Here is a 21,707-nt window from a genome sequence, read left to right as displayed (position 1 = left end):
TCTGGGTGTTAACTCTGAGAGCTGCCGACACTTGCTATTGCTCGGGAGAGCTGGTGCTGTCCACAGAGCCAGTGGAGAGGAGAGGACAGGTCCGTGCTGGGAGGTCAGCTGACGTCTGCCCCGTGAGCAGCACTTAAGTGGCATCTTCCACCACAATCACCATTATGAATATGGCTGTCACCAGGCAGGCTCGCAAAGGCAGGTTCTAGGTTCAGCAAGAGACCCTGTCTTGAGTCAACAAGGCAGGGAGTGACAGAGCAGGGTATCAGTAGTCTCCTGGTTTCACGTGGGCACAGACAGGGACACATCCACTCACACGCAGGGGCGTGGAGCAGATAACATACAATTTTAAAATCTGGAGAGTTTCCCCACTCACTGTCTTGTTACTGAATTTCGGCCTCATCTTCCTGTGGTCAGAGGCTACAGAGCTTCCACACGCATGACACTTGGCTGTCCGGGGCGGGGCCAAGCAGCTGGCACTGCTGTTCAGATCACCTCTGCCTTTTGAGGTTTTTAAATACATATGCTTATCAACTGTTAGGCATGCCCATTCTGAGGAAACCTCTGCTGTCGCTGTGGATGTGTTTGTTCCTTCAATTCTGTGAAACTGTGTTCTGAGGCTCCCCCGCCGGCTAACACTCACTCACAATCTGCAAAGTCCCTACCCCACCACCTCTCAGGAAGTCATTTCATCGTTAAGGGAGATAATCCACACTTAACATAAAACATCCCAGCCTCTTGAGTTGCCGTTGCTTATTTTGACATAGTGAGTGCACACTGACCGTGGTAATGTGGGTGACCACCCAGGACAGGTCTCAGTCTGCAACTTCCCTGTGAGCTGATGAGACACAAACTGGTTTCCATGGACACTAATTCTCCCTTGGCTCTTTTTATCACAGGTGATACACCACTCTCTTAAAGTCTCCATTATCTGACACTAATATGCCCACCCCTACCTTCCTTTGGTATTTCCGTGGTTTCTATTTATTTATTTATTTATTTATTTATTTATCTTATTTATTTATTTATCTTATTTAATGTGTTAAGTGCAAACAACACAGAATTAAGCAATGATTTTTTTTCTGTTTTTATTTTTTTTAAATTGTTCTATTTCATACACGTGAGTATTTTGCCTGCATGTGTGTCTGTACGCTATGTGTGTGCCTGGTACCCATGAAAGCCAGAAGAGGGTGTCTGGTCCCCTGGAACTGGAGTTTCAGATCGTGGGCCACCATGTGGGTGCTGGGAAATTGAACCCGAGCCCTCTGCAGGAGCAGCTGGTGCTCTTAACCAGAGAGCCCTCTCTCCAGCCCTTTGTGGTGGCTGCTTTTAATATTTAACATCACACTCAGCTGTCGGGCTTCCACTGCCCTCCTCCAGTGTTTCTCTGGCTCCTTTAAACCTCACTTCCTGGTTTGTCCTCTGCTTGCTTGCTTGCTTGCTTGCTTGCTTGGCAGCTCTACCTTTTTGCAGTGTTTTTCTTGGGAGTTCCTCTGAAGGCTTCAAGTGTTCTTCACAGTCTGGAGTCTGCATTGCCCACGAGCTCCCAGTATACCTGTCAGTCCTGCAGATGCACCTGCTCCCACCTGCTGTATTCCTTCTCAGCTGCCGCACTGTTACTGTACCTGTGTTATTTTTAAATACTGTGTTATATTTTTGTTTTAAACAGCCATCTTAATTACTTAAGAGGAAAACAATGTCTTATTTATCCATGTATTTACTAATTCTGGTACTCTCTTTCTCTCCTAAATACCCGAGCCTCCATATGGTATCATTTTCCGTCTGTCCAAAAGACTTTATTCAATATTTCTTACGGTTCTCCGCCAGTGATGAGCAATTCTTAGTGGTTCACCTGAAGTACACCACGTTTGCCTGCATTCCTTTTCACTTGTTGCTGTTCTTCTCCGTTTGTTTGAGGCATAGTTTTACTGGATATGGTGTTCTGGGTTGGTGGGGATTTTACTATTTCTTTTAGTACAGCTTTAATCCTAGCATTTAGGAGGTGGAGACAGAGGCAGGTGGAACACTATGTGTTTGAGGCTAGCCTGGTCTATGTAATGAGTTCAGGACCAGCCAAGGTTTTAACCCCACAACCCTGTCAAATGTCCCCCCAGTGTTTTTGACATCCTTTGCTTCTGATAAAGACTCAGTGGAAACACCGTTTTATTTCCCTGACCGCTTCTGAGACTTCCTACAAGGCCGGCTGAAGCATCTGGGTTATAATATGTATACATACGGCTTGCTTTCAATTTTCTTTCTTCCAGTTTTTGAATCTGCATCTATCAGATTATCTATCTTGTATGTATGTATGTATGTATGTATGCATGTATGTATTATGTATATGTATGCATGTATGCATGTATATATGTATCATTTTATCTAATGTTCCATCAAATGTAAGCAATTTTTAGCTATTTTTTCAGATATTTTGATATTTTGACCCATTCATTCTGCTTTGTATCAGGAGATCTGGACCATGGTTCTCTTCCTGTTTTTCATCTTCTTTCTCTAGACATAGGTTTGAAAATTTTTGTCAAAATATATCAAAATTTGCCAAGTCAGGGCCGAGGAGACAGACTAGTGGGCAAAATGTTTAGGGTACGAGTGTGTGAGGGTTAGAGTGTGGATCCCCAGTGCCCAGGAGGCAGAGGCAGTGAAGCCTTAGGACAGGCAGGCAGGCAGGCAGACTAGCTAGAGGAACCAGATCAGATCAGTGAGTTTGGGTTCAGAGAGCGAGCCTGCTTCTGCTTGTAAGACAGCAATTGAGAACACCCAATGTCAACCTCTGGACTCTACACACATGTGCATCCACAAATATGCATCCACATCACAGACACAAGAAAGCACCAAGTCTCCTGCCATCTCATATGGCCCACTGGGGATTCAGAGACCAATCCAAGCATCCGTCAGACCAACCCCACCCCCATGTCAGTCATTCATAAGTAGGACTAGAAGGCCACCAAACCCCCAGGATGTGTTCTCTGCACACCTGTCCTAGCTCCAGGGCGACAGGCTTGCATGGCTACACCCATGCTCCTCAGCAAGCACTCACCCACTGAGCCACGCCCCCAGCCCAGTGCTTTGACTATTGATTTTTTCCCCTATCTAGTGCTAGGAATTGAAACGTGGGCCTCGTGCATACTTGACAAATGATTGACCATTGAGCTCTACCCCAAATAGTTTAAAATTAAACAAATAGACCAAAGAACAATCAAATGATCTTAAAAAATTTTTTTCTAGTTCAATGAAAGTGGAAACATAATATAGAAACCATGTGGTGGACAGAGCACTGTTCACAGGCAACGTAAGACCTTTCTGTGACTGCACAGACAAGAAGCGGTGTAGCCAGTGGTCTAAGTTCTGAGCTTGGGTAGCCAAAGCAAGGACTCAGGTGAGGGGGAGAAGAATATACAAGACACAAGCAGAAACAAGTAGCACACACACACAGCCAGAGGACTAACAAGAGCAGAGTGTGCCTTTTAAATACTGGTAAATCTCCAACTAGAATGATCTAGAAAACCATCTATGTATGAGGAAGGGGTACTTTGTGATCGGCTTCCCAGGGTGTCCTACCCGCAGGCTCTCCCTCCTAGTAATTTCATGGCAACACATCACTATGTGGCCTTTTAGGGACAGGTAAGAATGCATGATGTAATATATAAACTACTATAAGATATGAAAAGAGGCAGAGCCACAGGGCAAGTAGACGAGCATTAATGTTCTACGTGCACACTGTCTTTCAAATATATTATTAGCTCCTCAAACACACAAAGCTTTTGGGATGCTGACATCCCTCAAATAAATTACACAGGACTAATCACGCAGTAAGGAGTCAGTAGATATTGATCACTGATAGAATGAACACAGACAGCCAAGAACTTGTCACTTTGGTTCTTGTCAGACTTTCCCCGGACATGACAAACCCGGGGCCTGCGGCCTGCATGCAGCCAAAGATAACTATGAAGACAGCCCCAATGAAAATACAGGACTGGGTGTGTGTGTGACTCCAGGGTACAGTTCTCAGGTGTGGACTCAGTTGATGACAATGTGTCCTTCTGCAAGCCTAGACTCTCGCTCTGGTCTTGAGAGCCTCTTCAGTGTCACCTGAGAACCTGCAGGCCTTTACAGCACACGCCATAGCTTGGGTTTTTACAAAGAATACTGTTAGAAGCAGCCGAGGTGGAGGGAAGGGTGGGGACGTGCTAACATGGAGTTGGTGGGATGAGGATGCTGCCCATGGCATCTGAAGCTTATGCAGGTACCAGTGTGGTCACATCTTACCCCTCCTCCCACCTAACCCTCAAGAACTCACAAATGGACAGAAGGCTGGCTCAGCAATGAACTCAACCTGCACTTCCAAACACCAGCCCTCACATTAAAATGTCCTGACAGCAACTGGATTCCAAACCAACTGTAGGCATGTCTTCATTGCATTTCACAAAACGACATTGCGTTCACGCAAAGACTATCAGCATTATTTTTGAGTGCACGTAATTATGAGGGGAAAGACACACTGTGGACTAATTCACCAACTAAAGTTGTCCCTGTTGTATTTTCCTCAGACTCTTGAATCTCTCACAGCTTCCTGTCATCCCCATGCTCCTCTCTCTGTTACAGAGGTGCTCTGCTCTCTGGATGGGCTGTGTGTGTCTGTGTGTGTGCTTCCCTTCACTGCAGGGCTTTAATTCTCAGGGCACAAAAGAGACAATGTGCTTTAAGGTAGTCAGGCTCAGGGGGGTACGGCTGAAGGAAAGATACGCAATGAATTCTTTTGACCAAAACCACACAAGCTCCCGAAAAAGACAGTGGCTACTCCAGCCATTTTGCAGCCTTGGCTGCTGGCCTGGGGTCACACCGGCAAGCCCTTACCCAGATTGGAGGATGCGCGGCCTTCCGCCGCCCGGTCCTTGAGGTCCTCCGCGATACCCAGCTGCTGCTCGTGGTACTGTTTTGCCCTCTCCAGGTCCTGCATGCACCTGGCTGCATGACCCAAGCCAGCGTAGGCTCGCATCTCAATGGGCTTCTCCATCAGCTCCTGCGCCAGCTCCAGCACACAGTTGTGGTAGGACATGGCCTTATCAAAGTTCCTCCGGTAGTGGTAGGCGCTGCCCAGGTTGCTGTAGGCCCGGGCCTCCTCGCGCTTGCTCCCCAGGTCCTTGGCTATCCGCAGGTGTTGTTCATGACACTGCACGGCATTCTCAAAGTCGCCCATGGCGATGTACACGGCTCCCATGTTTCCGAGTTCTCGGGCTTCAGAAAGGTCATCTTTGGACTGCTTGGCGAGAAGGACGCACTGTTTGTGGCTGGCCAGAGCGTTGGGATAGTCTCCGATGGCTGTGTACACGTGACCCAGGCTGCTCAGGGCTGATGATGCTGCCTGGAGAGGAAAGACAAGCCGGGGAAGTGAGAACACAGCAGAAAACAGCTTTGGTTTGTTTCAGCAGATGAAACCTCAGAGTTTGTCTGGAATTGTCAATCCAGCTCACAGTATCTATCAGGAGGCTGCATTCTCACACAGAACTGACAGAAAGTACACCCCATAGCGAGCTGCTAACCAAAGACAACGGCTTCGTGAGCAGTGGCATGCTAAAGTCCATCCTGCAGAAACAGGTGGTGTTTCATGGAGCTTTCAACTGAAATCCCCAACAGTCACTGTTATTGCAGCCCTGTAAATAAATACCTACTAGCCCCTGCGACTGACAAAGGACATCAGAGGATGCCCCAATCTCTTAACTAGGAACATACCATGGGGCGCTGGAGGACCCCTTTGGCTCTGTGCCCAGAGCACAGGGCGCTTGAGAGCCCACATGAGGCTCTGTGCCCCAGTACATCTCTCTCCCAAAGCTAACGGCAGGCACTGAGCGTGATACTTCCCACCATGACCTATAATCCTGGGAGCCAGGACCCCCTGATCTCCTATCCGCCCCCTCAGGTGACTTGTGGCTTAGACCCGATCAGAATCAGAGGAGGAATCCAGTCAACGCCTCAGCCCATGCTCTCATGCTCCTCCTGCTCCTGCAGACTCCAGCTTTCCTTTATCTTCTGGAGTCTCTGAGCAACGGCCTCTCAGGACAGAGACAGACTACCTGCCAGGACCAAACATACTGCACACCAGCCATCTATATCAAATCTTCAAGGTCTTAATGGGACTGGTGGTGTAGCTCAGCAGTGGAGCACTTGCCTAGCAGGCGCAAGGCCCCGAGTTCAATCCCAGCCAAAGGAAAAAAAAAAAAAAAAAAAAACACGACTGAACTCAAAGGTCTTAGTTGAAAACGACTCTGCTAGTACAGAACACCACACAGGCACAGAGCAGACAGAAAACCAGAGCATCAAAGAAAAGGCTACAGGCTTTCTGCCTCCTGCTGGGTGCATGCAGTCAGACTTGAGTGTTGGTCTCTAAGACAAGTGCGGAGATATAAAAGGGAAGTAATGCTGTGTCTTCCCTTCCCTTTATTCTCAAGCTCGGAAGTGTGCTTCCCTCCTCTCCCCATCACGTGCCTGCCTGCAGCCATTTGGCATGTGGCCCCCCTCTCTCCATGTTGTGTCCACCTCTGTAACATGAAGGAGTGACCCTGGTCACAGGGGCCCCCAGCTAAAGGCCAACCGACAGTGCCGCCACACTGCCCCTGTAGAGGAGGGGCCTCCCTTCATCAGATGTGCTCTGTCTGTACTCTTCCGAAGGCTTTTATTAATATTTCATAGACATGAGTGATATGTTTCCCTGTTTTTGGCGCTTTCTGAGGTAGTTTCTGCTAATAAGGGCTGAGACCATTTTTACAGTGCTTCTGAGTGGTGTGTGTGCAAAGTGAACTATTTAAGCTGCCGTAATCAATACACGTGCTCCCACAAAGGAGACAGAGCAGACACAACTCCAGGTATGTTTTCTTATGTACTGGTTGGACCCCGGCTGAGGCAGCAGTGAAGTCACAAGGCAACATGCCACTGAGACAGTGTCAGCCTCTGGGGGACAGAGGAGGGTGCTACGCCAGCCTACTGTACCAAGGCTTTCTGCTGCTCCAACCGCACCAGCACTTGCCTGCGCAATCTTTTCTTCATTTGCTGTAGGTCCTAGCCTCAGCCTCTTTTGTCTCTCTTTTCTATCCCCTCTTCTGCATCAGCTTCCTTTCTATCTAAACCTCACTCTTGAGGCTGATGCTCAGACTTTCACCTGCTATGGCTTGCTGTCCTTGTGGGAGGATGCACAGGCCCCTCTCTGGGAAGCCAGGCAGCATAGGACCAGACACACTGAGCTCAGCTATTCGGGGACCTTACCTCTGGGACTCGTAGTGACTGAATAGCTCTGAGCCTTGGTTTGCAGACAGACATTTCTACCATCCACAGCAACAAGCTGGGAGCTGAGTGTTTTCAAATGTAGCCCCGAGCCCCTGTCAAATGTGTAATCCATAAATAATTCACTAGCTAGCTTCACAGAACAGATCTGGTTGGAAGCAATGAACCCTTGAACACTGCACAGACAGATTTATATGGCTCGGGCAGGCACAACACCCCAGGTGCCACTGTGCTTGGAAACTTCTGGTTTATGGCAACTCCAAATGAGGGCCCAGAGATCTGTGCTTCTGGTTCTTCATTTCTCTAAATGCCAGGAAGACTCGGGAGCTGCCTCACTGAAGCTCTCTGGGCACAAGGAGAGGAACAACCAGGCAGCTCCCTCTAGGGTGTGGGGAAGGAGAACGGAGTATCAGCCCTTCCCTGCCAGTCTCTCCTTGGTATGCAAAGCTGCCAGGCAGGACTGTTCTTGGTGGTGTCGTACCAGCTCACATCTCTAGATAGCACTATGTGATGTACAGAGCATGAGTTGTGGCTCAGCACTGGACAAAAAAAAAAAAAAAAAAAAGAACAAGGTTAAGCATCAGAGTCATCTGACTTCTTTATTCCGTCTTCTGGATTTATAAAAATGGTGCTGATAACAACATCGTACACGTGTGGAAGGGCTGGGATCCAACAGGGTGATGTCTGATTGTACCAGGGTAAAATGCGCAGTGCTCTGTGAACTCATAGCCAATGTGTGTGGATGACCCCAAGCCACCAGGGGCTGGGCTGTTACCAGGCAGCCACTGGAAGCAGCCACTGTGAACATCAGTAATCATGACCAAACATCTATATTCCTATCAGTTTCACAGGAAATAAAATCTAGTGTTTTACAGTCCCCGGGCAAATAACACGAGATGGTATTTATCAGCCAAGTGTGTTTGAAATTAATCACTTGTCTTTGTGTCTACTCCTGACGAGTAAGGGTGAATCTGAGACAGTTTCAGGTTATTAATGGGGGTGCGAAGGCCCCCTGCCGCCTGGGAACGCCAGGCCCACTGCACACAGGCGCTGTGTTTGTGCTGAGGCTCGTGCTGCCTTTGTATACTGATCTCTCTGCAGTTTCTGTGCCAGAGAAGCAGCAGCTGCTTCCCACAGAGGGCACATCTGGGAACATCTGTATTTGAATGCTAAAATGCATACAGAAAGCAGCACTAACAAACTATTTGGCAGAGGAAGACAATGGTTTTCTCTCTCTACGTGATAGAAATGAGTCGTGTTTTTGCCAAAGCACAGCCCCCAGATACAGGCTCCGGCACTGGGGCCAGCCACCCCGTCACCCTGACAGGCTTCATAAGGCCTGAGCTAGAGCTGGAAATTTATTCACACGTCACCCCATTTCCAAGGGTTTTGAGTTTGAGAAATAAAATAAGGTTTAAACTATCCGAACTAGAACCACACTGGTGACATGAACACGGTCCTGACAATGTACGTGTTTCCTCCTGTCTCGTGCATGTTTCTCTTACTGTGTGCGTTTTTCTTGGTGGTTATATTTTGCATGGTTACTCAAGGAATATTTGGTGTGCTTGCCAATTGATTAATTGCATGTACTTGGGGAAATGGGGATTGTATTTGCAGCTAGTCGCAGAAGTATTGATTTTTCTCTTTTACTACCTAAATCCACAAATATGAGGTATTCCCTGCCAGCTCAGTGCTCATAAACCCTGGGTCCTCGGTTAAGGACCAGAGCCCAGGAAAGGAACACAGAAACATGGACAGGCTCTGGAATCAGACATACAGAGCCTCACACGGCAGACCTTGAGGCTGTAACGTATACCACAGAATGCTGATGAGCCCCGGGTCCCCCCCTTGTGAGACGGTCGGGAAGCCCAGGTCGGGGCTCGGCTCGTGTAGGTTTTAGTTTATTTTAACTCTAATATACTTAGCATTCACAATTTCGGAGATGTGGTAGGAGGGCCAGGAGACATAGCACAAAACCCTGTCAGCACAGCTACCAAGGCGGCAGACGCAGCTGGACCCTGACGCAGGCAGCACCTTTCCTCCACAAGCAGCAGGCAGCACCATGCCAAGACTACTGCCCTCTGCAAATATCTGTCTGAACAGCTGCCCTTGCTTTAGGGATGGCTATGACACTTGTCTTGTGGCTGTGACTGAAGAACACCTGACACGTGCAGCTGAAGGAAGGAAGGATTAGTTTTGGCTTAGGGTCTGAGGAGAGGTGGGTTTGGGGAAAACACCATGCTGAGGGCACACTGCATCTGGAGTCAAGAAGCAGAGAGCGAGCAGGAAGTGGAGTCAGGCCCGCCCCAGTGACCCGCTTCTTCCAGTCAGGCTCCATTTCCTCAGGCTCTACAACCTCCCAAATCACAGCCTAGTAGTTCCAGCCTTAGGTGGCTGGCACATGAGAATTAATGGCTTGAGTTCACAAGGTCTTACCTCCAAACTAAAATAACACAGCCAAAGACTTTCATACAGTTCATGGTTAAACTGTGGCGTTTATGAGGCCATATGAGGCTCAACTGTTTGTCTGTGAAGCCACAAAAAGACACAGATGAAACCAGAGATGTACGTATCGGTGAAAGAGGCCAACCTGATACATCTCCTTTCTGCCTGCATTCATTCAGGACCAGGCAGGCTTCAGAGTGAAGACGTTCCGGGGAACAGTGAGTGGAGGCATATCAGGTGGAACACAGGGATCTTAGGGCACTGAAACCGTTCTGCATGATACAATAGCAGATACGTGACATTTACGTTTACAACACAAAGAGAACCTTACTGTAAATGTCAACTTCAGCTAATAATATATCAACGTTGGCTCATCATTTATGAGATACAGACCCTACAGATGTCAGTGAAGGGGAAGTGGGAGGTGACTGTGTGCGAACTCTCTTTCCTCTGTTTTCTGCTCTAAACTAAGGCCGTTAATTGATAGATCAAAGAAGTAAGTACACAAAGCTTCCCCCTCAGGGGTGAGTGGCTTGTTTCCGGAAACAGAAACGGCCCAAACAGAGGCAGGTTGGGTGAGTCTGTACCTAGGGTGGACAATCCAAGGCTTTTCGCATACACAGCTTCATCTGATCACCATGTCAAACCTGACATGTGATGAGACAAACCTGTGTGCAGCAGAGGTGTGACATCATAAAAGTACTAACAATACTGCTGGGCGGAGACACACACAGCAATTCCGGTCCTGGCATCCACAGCTCCGGCTCTACACGGAAGGCCCAGCCCACGTGGCAGGGGGTGTCTATACTGCCATACCCAGGAGGGAGAGACACAGGATAAGGAGAACAATGCTAACTAAAACGGCACCCGCCTGTGATTTGATACAGTCTGGGTACTGACAGAGTACAGTCCTTGGGGCACTTGTCCCCTGCCTGTGTGAAGCCGACTGGAGGTCTCCTGGGAAACGGGGCGTTTGTAAGAGCAGGGCACATAACGCCACATCCTTTCTTCTGTTGCTACAAATGGTCCCATCTGAGCTGGTGTGCCAGCAGGAAGCATGTCAGCATGTATAAGACCCCTGGCTCATCTGTAATGGACACAGAGTGGGCACAAGAAAGGAAGCTCTGCTTTAAGCCACTGGGATACTGGGATTGCTTATTACTGCATGACACACCGATCCTGACTAATACTCTGGGCATAAACTAGTAACATTACTCTCCAGGAGACATCCTTGTAAGAGTCAGCTCTGAAAACTGTCTAGCAGCCCAGTTGTGTACCAGCTACGTCAGCTTCTGCAATGGAACTTTAGTCCTTTCTATAGGAAAACCACATTAGAGAAGAACTGGGCACCTAAATCAGCCTTAGCTCATCCTTACAACCTTGTATGAATCTAGAGGCAAAGGTCAACCAGGCTTCTCCAAGCCATGGGTCTACTTCAGGAGAATCAAGAGCGCCAAGGCACAAGCCTGCAGACTGAATCCGTTCTTCTGGGTATGCACACCTTATTTATGAATACATTAAGACTTTATGAATACATTAAGCAGCCACCCTGAATCAGCACCCGAGGTGATAAAGTGATTCTCGTGAAGGGTGGATGATAGTCCAGGGCTCACAGAAGACACTTGGACAGAGTCACCATCACCTCCCCCATCAGTGCCCATGAATTCACCCAATGACTACTCCATGGCAAAACCTGTCCAGAACTCAGTGGCTCTGCCAGGCGCCTGCCGTGGCCTTGTCCTAAAGAAAGCATCAAGCTAGTGATACCTCACTTCTGTCTCTTGTGTCACTGGGGAGCTGATGGTCAGATCACAAACTTCCCTTTTAATAGCCAGATAGAACATAGAAATATGTATCCACTGCCCTGGCTTCAGCCAGCGAGCTGACCCGAAGGCCCACATCAAGCATGGCAGCTCCCTTTCATACCCTGCACCGGCTTCTACACATGCTTCTTGGAGGAAAGTAGACAAATTAGTGGAACACAAACAAAAGCAGTTAAAAATCTAAGGATCTGAGTGGAAATGCTTCCTCGATGGGGTCTTGGAGAATTATGAGCAAAAACAGCCACAGAGAGAGGAGACTAAGCTAGGCCACATAAACGGAGGCGTGCAAGACCAACAGTCATTTTCATGCTGCCCATGGCCCATGACTGGTGTCAGGTTTATTCACAGTCAGTCAAACCAGAGGGTCCCAAACTCTAAGCCTCGGCTTGGAGGGATATTACACAATTATTGTATAAACAGTATGCAGATCTGACTGCCTTTCTAGCACAATAGTTGGTTTGAGTCTATACTCTGAGCTTACAGGGTCATTAGTAATAGTTACAGCCTCTCCATGGTAACCCGGCAGCCAGAGGACTTTCATAAAAATTATTTTTTATCCAAATTATATTAGGGTTGAAAGAATAATATAATGTCACAAAGATCTATTACCTAGGCGTAAGAGCTTCTATCACAGGTGATGAATTATTTATAATGGCCGGCATTATACTGCAATGTTTTCAAACGAAGTATTTGTAAATGTCCTTTGCAGATGCAAATGAACAGATTAATAAGGAAACAAGCTTTCTGATGTGAGAAGCCTGGATGACAGATTAGCTATTAAGAGCAATTTATAGGTCATAAGATACGAAAGCTGGCAAGAAACACTGCCACTGTCGGCTCTAGAAATAGTAAACCTGCATCTGGTTTCCCAGGGGTTTCCCGTTAGACATTTTAATTACACCAGAAAACTGCCAGAATTTATAATGATTTCATCTTTAGAAAACTTGATGCCCTGTGTAAACTTGATGCAACACATCATTTGTGCCGCGGCTGAGAGCTGGCAACTTCTGAAACGGCAAAGAGGACCTGGCTCCTGGTGTCACCTCGACGGTCCCAGGGCTCCCTCTTTCTCGCTGTGGCTGCCTCTGTGGCCAGGCCATGGTAGGAGGACCACACAACTATTCTCTGTAGCTCTCCACCACAGTGACCGTCAAAGTCGACACCTGGAGCTGTCGTGGCTGCTAGGGCGTAGAGTGAGACTGTAGACACCAGATAGCCGGTCTCGGAGGAGCTTCCCATGACAAAGTTCTCTGGAGCGTGATGTTTTCAGTTCCGTGCCACCGCTGCCAGACACCCTGCACTTCGGTGGCTATAAAACGCTGTTTTGTAGGGTTTGGAACGTAACGGATCACCCTCTGAAGACAGTATTTACACTGAGTCATAAAACCTGGCTTTGGCGGGGTAAGATAGAAGGAAGAATGTGGAGGAAGACAGATGGAAAACACACGTGTACACCAGTGTCCCGGAAAGGGACAGCTTGTGTGCAGATGCCGGGGGATAACAGGAGACCTGTAAATTGGGTGGAAGGGGACACTCAAGGACCCAGAGAGATGTTTTGGAATTAAACAACCGAGATCCTCTGCTTCCATCCGTGAAGGACCGTTACAACACCCTCCCACCAGAAGGACCGGGCTGTAACAGTTGCTAAAACCCTATGAAACGCATGGCTTCAGGATGCCTGGGAGCAGCGATAGGCAACCCCAGCTCTCTGGGTGTTCACTTATGTAGCAGACTCGCCCTCTTTCCCTACGGGGAAATGATGCTTCCAAACCCACGCGCCAGAGCAAGAGACAAGAGGGTTTTAGAGCCGGAAGAGGCTTTGTTTATACATCTCCCAGTCTTCTGGTTTCAGGTGTCACCTAACCACACTAGCAGAAAGAACTTGGGATCTGAATGACCAAAGGTCTAGCTATTGTAGTATACTTGCTCTGTAGATCAGGCTGGCCTTGAACTTGGAGATCTGCCTGCCTCCTGAGTGCTGAGATTAAAGGTGTGGGCCCCCACTGCCTGGCAAATTTCAATATTTAAAAAAAAAATGTGACAGTATTAACAGTTTGAAGTCAAGTTTGAAATATTAATATTTAAAATGCATTGTTTCATTCTCAAAAATACTTAGTGCTATTTAGTGACAAAGTTAAATTTAATTAAATTTTTTACATAACTGTTAATTCTATCAGCTGAGCCACCTAGGGTGGGTATGAAACAGTGTGCTTCCTGGGTCCCGGTCTCATTCTGACAGGACACACATTCCCCTGCAAAGCTCATCTGTCTGTTTCTTTACATAAAAATTGGGAAATGACACTCACTTCATGGGACAATAATAAGCTCACATTTAAAGGGCTTGGGGTTGTGCCGGGCTCACAGGGTGTTCAGTCGCTGTGAACTGTTGTGATACGTAATAAACACCAACGAAACCTAGTAAATTAACTAATTTTAATGTCATGTGCTTATATTAGTGTAATCTGCTTTGAACATTTAAAGAGTAAATGTACCAAATCAGAACTGTCCTGTCTTCTTTCGTACACCAACTGAAGCATCTGAACACCATCATTTCTTCGGTGTGACAATTGTCATTATTTCTCCGGCACATGAGTGACTTGGCATACAAACACATAAATATTCATTTTTTTTGGAAATCTCCAAAAAATAAGACACTGTGCACAGGTCTGAAAGTTGAACACAGACATGTCAATAAAGATTAATTAAAATTTTAATTTAGACTCTAAACTTGTTTTATTCTAGCCTATCATAAAGTATGCAGAATGACATTAAACAGGTTATATCATTAGATAAATTTTCTCTTCTTTTTCCTTTTGTTTGTTTATTTTGGTCTTTGAGACAGGGTTTCTCTGTGTAGCCCTGGCTGTCCTGGAACTCACTCTGTAGACCAGGCTGGCCTCGAACTCAGAAATCTGCCTGCCTCTGCCTCCCAAGTGCTGGGATTGAAGGCACACGCCACCACTGCCTGGCTAGATAATTTTTCTAATTACAACTTTAATCAAATCATTAGTCATGTTACTTTAAACCACGTTTGTTTGTGGTTTAAACCACGCTCAAGTTTGTGTTTCCCGTGGTTTTTTGGTGGTATGCTTGTTTCTGAGTGCTACATTTCAGAAGAAATATGTTCTACTATAAAAAAAAAATGGGAGTATCCAGGTTTGGGTTTTTTTTTGTTTTTTGTTTCTTTCTTTGTTTGTTTGTTTTTTGCCTCTCAGAGGCAGGGCTTCTCTGTGTAGCCCTGGATGGTCTAAAAATGACCAGTATTTTTAACTTAACACAGTTAAGAAATGAGATATGTCAAGGAACCTCCCCGGAGACACAGTGGAACACAGCATTTATCCTGGGGTGGTCTTGGCCATCTCTGTCACTCAGAGTCTTGCAGGATGATTGACACACAGCAGCTGCTCAGCAAACATCCAGGGTGCACCAAAAGCCATGGAGCTTGGATCTGCATGTTCCACGCTGATCTTGCAGGGCTCTCCAACTCAGATTCTCAAGCACAACTCAGCTCAAGACTGTGTTACCCGTGGTCAGAAGCAGCTGGTCCGCTTGTACTTCCTGCTCCTCTGCCTGCCGCCCTCCTCACCCCACCGGTGGGACTCCTGCTGAGTCTCTGAAATTGGCTCCTTTGGCCTTTGTTTTGTGCACGTGAGCATGGGATGCTCAGACAGAGGACCGCTGCCACTACGGCACTGCTAGCGGTAACATAATGACAGACATGATTACTTCTCTTAATAACTGTACCAAGCAGCAGAGCCCAGGACTGTGAGAGCATTGGTTTCTGGGTCTGGTGTGTACTGCTCACCAAGGGCTCTGCAGACTATGCTTCACAAAACAGAATTGTCACCAACGACAGGAATTTTTCAATGTGCAGCTGGAAGGGGCAGGGAAGTGGCTGAAGTTAAAGACATTGAGCTTACTTAGCGAGGGAGCAAGGAGCATCTTGACTCAGACAGTAAACTGTGAAAAGCTTACACTGGTTCACTGGGACTACCACAAGGTAGAAATATTTACCCCCAGAGATGGCTCAGTGGTTAAGAGGACTGACTGCTCTTCCAAAGGACCTGGCTTCAATTCCCAGCAACCACATGGCGGCTCATGATTGTCTGGAATTCCAGTTCCCAGTGATCTGACAGCCTCACACAGGTAGAAACATTTACACGCATTATTTCAAAAGAAAAAAGCATTAATTAACTGGCCCAAAGTGAAATAAAAATAAAAAAGAAGAAGGAGGAGGGGGAGGAGAAGGAGAAGAAAAGGAGAAGGAGGAGGAGAAGGAGGAGGAGAAAAGGAGAAGAAGAAGGAGGAAGAGGAGGAGGAAGAGAAGGAGAAGGAGGAAGAGGGGGAGGAGGAGAAGAGGAGGAGAAAAGGAGAAGAAGGAAGAAGAGGAGGAGAAGGAGAAGGAGGAAGAGGGGGAGGAGGAGAAGAGGAGGAGAAAAGGAGAAGAAGAAGGAGGAAGAGGAGGAGAAGGAGAAGGAGGAAGAGGGGGAGGAGGAGGAGAAGGATGAAGAGGAGGAGGAGGAGAGGAGGAGGAGGAGGAGAAGGAAGAAGCAAGGCTGCGTTGTGAGTGAAGACAGTCCACAGTGAAGCGCCTGGAGCCACTAGCCGGCAGGTGTTCCTACTTTTCAGTAAAAGAATGACTCACCAAACTGTATCACAAAGTGGACACAGACTTGGAATTTTAAGATGGAGTAAAACACCACACCTGCAGAAGAACCCCTGAATGTTTTCTGGGCAACTTAAAATTCTTAAATCTCTCTGCCTGGCTATAAAAATTAAGTTTGGAAATATTCAGGTTGGCTGGCTGGCCCCCGGGCATCACATTATTAGTGTAGTGTTCTCTGCAGTGTTATCTATGTTTGTGGGATGTGTCCTGGCCCCTGATGTATATCGGGTAGCTTCCAACCAGCACACCAGACTGTGAATTCAATGGTGCTTAAATGCACCTTGGCAAGTGTGTGCTCTTGGGGCCCCACACAAAGGAGGAACTGTGTCAACCCCCACAATGGCAGGGCCATTTCCAGGAGGTTCCACTCAATGTACCACAGTATGAGACAGGCTCCGTGAGAAATCACAGTTTCATGGAAGCCTCGGGGGTCTCTTGGCGAAACACTCTTTAAGGGAGCAGAGTGTCTTCTCCGGGTCAGTGGGAAAGGGGGAGGCAATGACTGGACCACAGACAGAGGAGGAGCTAGCAGGGTGCGGTGGGGAGGAGGGAGACTAGAGGCTCCACGCAGTAGATGCAGCCCTGCTCCACTGCAGGAGAGGAGCACATTGCTGTGCTAAGTCTACAGCTGTCGTCCTGATCACACCCAGGGTGTACTTTACCTGTTATAGTTCAGAAAAGGGGGAGGGAGGGGGAATGAGGGGGAAGCAGGAAGAGGGGGAGGGAGGGATAGAAGGAGAAACAGGAAGAATGGGAGGGAGGGAAGAAGGGAGCGAGGGAGGGAGGGATGAGAGGAAGCAGGAAGGTAATAAACATTTTTCTCATGTAAGGACACCTCAACTGGGAGCAGTGGTGTGGTCAGAGACTATGAGGGTGTCCTGGTCAGAGTGAAGGGGGAGCAGGAAGTCAGGAAGTGAGCAGGAACACAAACTAAAGGCTGGAAAGGACAGGTACTGCATAAAACACTGGTCTGTCAGGAGGACGGCTGGCAAGTGTGGACGGGGTAAGAACCACAACAGCGTGTACAAGGACGGAGCCTGGGCTGTACCTGAAGAGTTCTCTGAAAGGACATTCTTTACACTGATTTACTTGATGTGCATCAGTGTTTTGTACTGTGTGTGTGCTTGGTGTGCACACAGGACAAGAGAGGGCATCAAATACCCTGGAGTTAGACTTATGGACATGTGGGTGCTGGGAACCGAACCCAGGTCTTTTGCAAGAGTCATATGTGTTCTTAAGTGCTGAGCCATCGTTCTAGCCTTTAAATAGTTCTTTAATTAAAAAAAACACTTTCATTATTATTAAACATAATTTTTAGGTTTAGGTGTGATAAACTGAACTGAAAACTCAAAGGAAAAGACATGCATTTCCAACCTGGACTCTGGTTTTTCTTTAAAAGTTTTTTATTTTAAAATTGTGCGTGTGTGTGTGTGTGTGTGTGTGTGTGTGTCAGTGCAGGGTCCATGTATCCAGAAGATGACACTGGATCTCCTAAAAGTGAAGTTATAGGCAGCTGTGAGTCACCCAACATGGCTGCTTGGGTGCTGGGGAATGAAGCTGAGTCCCCTGCAGAGCAGTTTGGACTCTTCATGACTGCACCATCTCCCTAGTCCCAAAGTCTCCCTCCCAGAATGTCCAGGTGGGCTATGATTCCCCTGGTGTGCTTTGTCTCACGCCTTCCTTTCACAAGATGAACAGTGGTCCTCAAACTACCCACAAGTACCATCAGAGAAAGAACCAGAGTGAATGGGGGCATTTCACACACACTGGGTCCTTGAGAGAAACGCATTGATTGAGTCTGCTGGGGATCTCAAGGACGTACTTCAGGGGCTTGGGGATAAGAGTGGAGGAGATGAGTTCATCACTGGATTCTTAATAAAACTCTCTGCATAACAATGCCCACTGTGCTCTAAAACTAGCCCACTCTGAGTGAATGCCAGCCACGTTCAGAGATCAGGCTGCAGGGTCTAGGCGAGTATTTTGTGTTAAAGAACACCAAGAGAGTCAGTTGTGGCGAGACAAATGGCTAACGAGCTAGTTCTATTTTCAGCTTATTGAGGACCCTCTCCGCTCCCGTGACAACTGGATGAGTTTACACTCCCTCCTGGAAGGACTGTGAATCCATCTCTCCGTATCCTCTCTGGAATCCTGGCTGGGATGAGACAGAATGTCTAAGTAGTTCTGATATGCTCTCCCTGATGACAAGGATGCTGAACACTTTTAAAAAATATTTACTGGCCATTTGCACTTTTGTGAAGCATTTCCTTAGACTGCTTATGCAATTTGAGGTTGTGTTGTGTTTTGTTTATGTTTAGTTATTGCACACACACACACACACACACACACACACACACACACACACACACACATATTCTGGACATCAAGCCCCTGTCTGAGATTCAGCTGGCAAAGGCTTGTCTCCACTCTGATGATGACAGGTTCCTTTGCTGTGCAGACATCTTTACCTTCATGGAATCCCACTAATCCCTGGGACTGTCTCCTGTGCTGTGTCCTGACCAGGAGGCTCTGGCCTGCGCCTGAGTCTTGAAATGCAGCCCCTCTGCTTTCCTCTGCAGTTTCAGCTTTTAAATTAAGACCTTTGGTCCATTTTGAATTGATTTTTTGTTCAGAATGAGAGATGTGGATCGAAATATAGGCGGCAAGGAAAGCCTTCCACAGAGAGGCTCTGTGGCCCAGCCGGCTCGGCTGCCTCCTCAGGCTCTCACCAACGGACAAGCCAGACGTCGCTGCTCTGCTCTCTTACTGTCTGCTCCACTCCTTCTCTCAGGCACGGTTTGGTCTTTGGTTATACTTTTTAAAAATAACATTTGTTTTATACTTTAAAGGATAACATTTATTTACTTTACGTGTGCGCGTGTGTGTGTGCGTGCGTGTGCACCTGCCTGCCATGACACGTGTGGAAGTAGAGGGCAGCTTTCGGGACTCCGCTCTCTCCTGCCACGTGGGTTCTGGGAATCAAACTCAGGCTAGGGGTGCAAGTGTCTGTACCCGCTGAGTCATTTCCTCAGCCCTGGGCTAGAACCATGCTTAAATACAGGTTTGCTTCTTTCAAATGATGCCAAGGTTTCTTTAAAAGCATTGTCTATCAGAGACATAAAGAAATAAAGCACTGCTCATGAAATGGAAATAAAAATGTGGTTAAAAAGCCACACAGCTCTTAATGTCAGGTAGAGCAGAAACAAACAAACAAAAACCAAAGTTAGATATGAAAAATAGAATTATAGACAAATGTATTCTACTTACGATCTGACTGAGAGGAGTTTCCTAAGCCTGAAAACAACAGAAACCACAAAGGGGGAAGTCTATAAAAATTTTAATATACTTATGTCAAAACATGGAAAATACCACAAAGAAATTAGATGGCAAAACATTTTCCTGGAAGGAAAAAAAAACAAAAAACTGCCATGCATAAAGGGCCGGGAACAAGCACATTCACTAAAGATATTTTTAAAAACCCCAAAATATGGAAAAATTCAGAAAGGGAAGTAAGATTCCACTTCACCTTTCAAATACCGAAGTGTGAGAAGTAACTTTGAGCAGAGCTCAGGGAAGCCTCCGGGCTCCTGCACAGAACAACCCAAAGTCCTGCAAATGTCCTGGTGGAGGGATTTTCTTTCTAGACTCCAACCCAGTAATTTTCAGCAGGATTCTTGGCTGTAGGACCCTGACCCGCCCCTGGAGCCACATTACCAAAAATGGCTCCTTGGAGGAAGCTGTGTTTCCCAGGTGGCAACTACTGTCACATACAAACAGTGCAAAGGCTGGAAGGGATTGTCATAGGAATCATAACACGGGGAAACGACTCCGCTGTCAAACAACTGAACCACTAGACAGCCATGTTGCCAGACCCACATGCAGTCACTTGCGATACTACGGTCAACGCGTTTATTCTGGTGACTGGGAAAGCGCTTGCTGCCACTAACACCAAAATCTCGGCTTGCAGATTTTAGCTCTTGCTCATGAGACAGTCCAAGAAGGTGCAGAGATGGACAAGGCTGAATGGGGTGAGGTGGGCACCACTCCACACAGATGACTTCCCTGTCAGTACTGACCCAGCAGGAAGGGAAAATGCACAGGCTACCACTATGGGGGTTGGCCACAGCCAGGCCTAGAAGCAGAAGAAAACATCTCCCCTCATCATCTGTTGTGGGGAACTGGGCCACAGCCGCAGCCAGCTGCAAAGTGGGCAGGGCCATGCGCAGGTAGTGATGTTCAGATAAAACATTCTCGGTAAACCAATAGTTCATGCTTTGTTTGGAGACGTGAAAATAATGTTAAATAAAAGTGGCTTAATATACACAGACACGCATACACAGACACAGCCTGTACTTGCAACCTGTATGTGTGCATGCATGTATACATGTATCTGTGTGTGTGTGTGTGTGTGCTCTCATGTGCACTCCTGCATGTTCCTGCAGTGGGGTGGGTGTGTATGAAGGTCAGAGGTCAATACTGGGTGCTTTACTCAGTTACTCTCCTTGTTTTCTGAGACAGTCTCTCACAGAACCTGTGCTTACCAAACTAGACTATCTGGCCACCCAGCCCTGAGCATCTGTCTTCCAGGAACTGCATTTACAGGCAAGGGAGCACTGCCATGCCTGGCCTTTATACAGGTGCTGGGGAATCCACACTCAGGTCCTGGGGCGCTTGCATGGCTATTTCCCCCATTTAAAAAAAGCAACCCCAGGGTCATTTCTCTGGACAACCCAGCAATTCTAACTGCAAATACACCCACTAGAGAAGTATACAGAGTCAGGTATGAAACCAACAGAGTATCCAGAGTCACACTGATCAGACAACATATGGGAAGTCCAAAGTCTGGCATGACTGTGGAGATATGTGTGTACACGCATTCGTGTGCAGGCATGTCTTTAAAGGCTGTCACTAAGAGGCAGCATGAGTATCCAGACATTTGATGTTTTCATCGTACTTTGAAAGCTGATACAGATTTCTTTAAAAGTCTGGGTTGCTCTGGCTTACCTACCTCTTGGGCATCTGCCCCATGATAGAATGAACACTCACTGCATTGGCTTACTGGCAACCCAGGCACACCAGGCTGGACAGTGCCACCTCACTTTGAGGACGGACGTTAGCCAGGAACATACAATGAGTGGAATTGATACTTGCTGGGCGTCTGCTATCTGCCACTAGGCACTGAGGAACGGGTGGCTGCCTTGGACTGTACAACATGCAAGGTGGGAGGCCATCAATGCAATGGAGGCGAGAGATGTGAGCTTCTCTGTGGTGCCAGGCACAGCTGCAGCCACAGCTAACACCATGCAGGAGCTGGGAGCCAGGTAGAAGGGCCTGGCCATATATTCACGACCTACAGGCACGAGGAGCGTGGTCTGACCAGAAACATCTTGGGTCTGGTATACAGGAAATGGACACATAACGAGAAATTCTCAGGACACAGACCTGCATAGCACTGATACTGTATAGAGCCACATGCCAAGTGAGAC

The 21,707-nt window shown here is 47.4% G+C and overlaps 1 protein-coding gene across 3 annotated transcripts in view; it reads right to left on the bottom strand.

The window, feature by feature from the left end:
* Positions 1 to 21,707, bottom strand: part of Ttc28 (tetratricopeptide repeat domain 28) — a 433,061-nt gene that overhangs the window by 111,773 nt on the left and 299,581 nt on the right. For all 3 annotated transcript variants that reach the window (XM_076922383.1, XM_076922384.1, XM_076922385.1), the window contains one exon: positions 4,870 to 5,377. In XM_076922383.1, the coding sequence (XP_076778498.1) occupies positions 4,870 to 5,377 (508 nt within the window). The remainder of the gene's footprint in view (positions 1 to 4,869; positions 5,378 to 21,707) is intronic.

Source organism: Arvicanthis niloticus, chromosome 24, assembly GCF_011762505.2.
Source record: "Arvicanthis niloticus isolate mArvNil1 chromosome 24, mArvNil1.pat.X, whole genome shotgun sequence".
NCBI lineage: Eukaryota > Metazoa > Chordata > Mammalia > Rodentia > Muridae > Arvicanthis > Arvicanthis niloticus.
The sequence above is the reverse complement of the archived record's forward strand: the minus strand, read 5'-3'. Positions and strand labels throughout refer to the sequence as shown.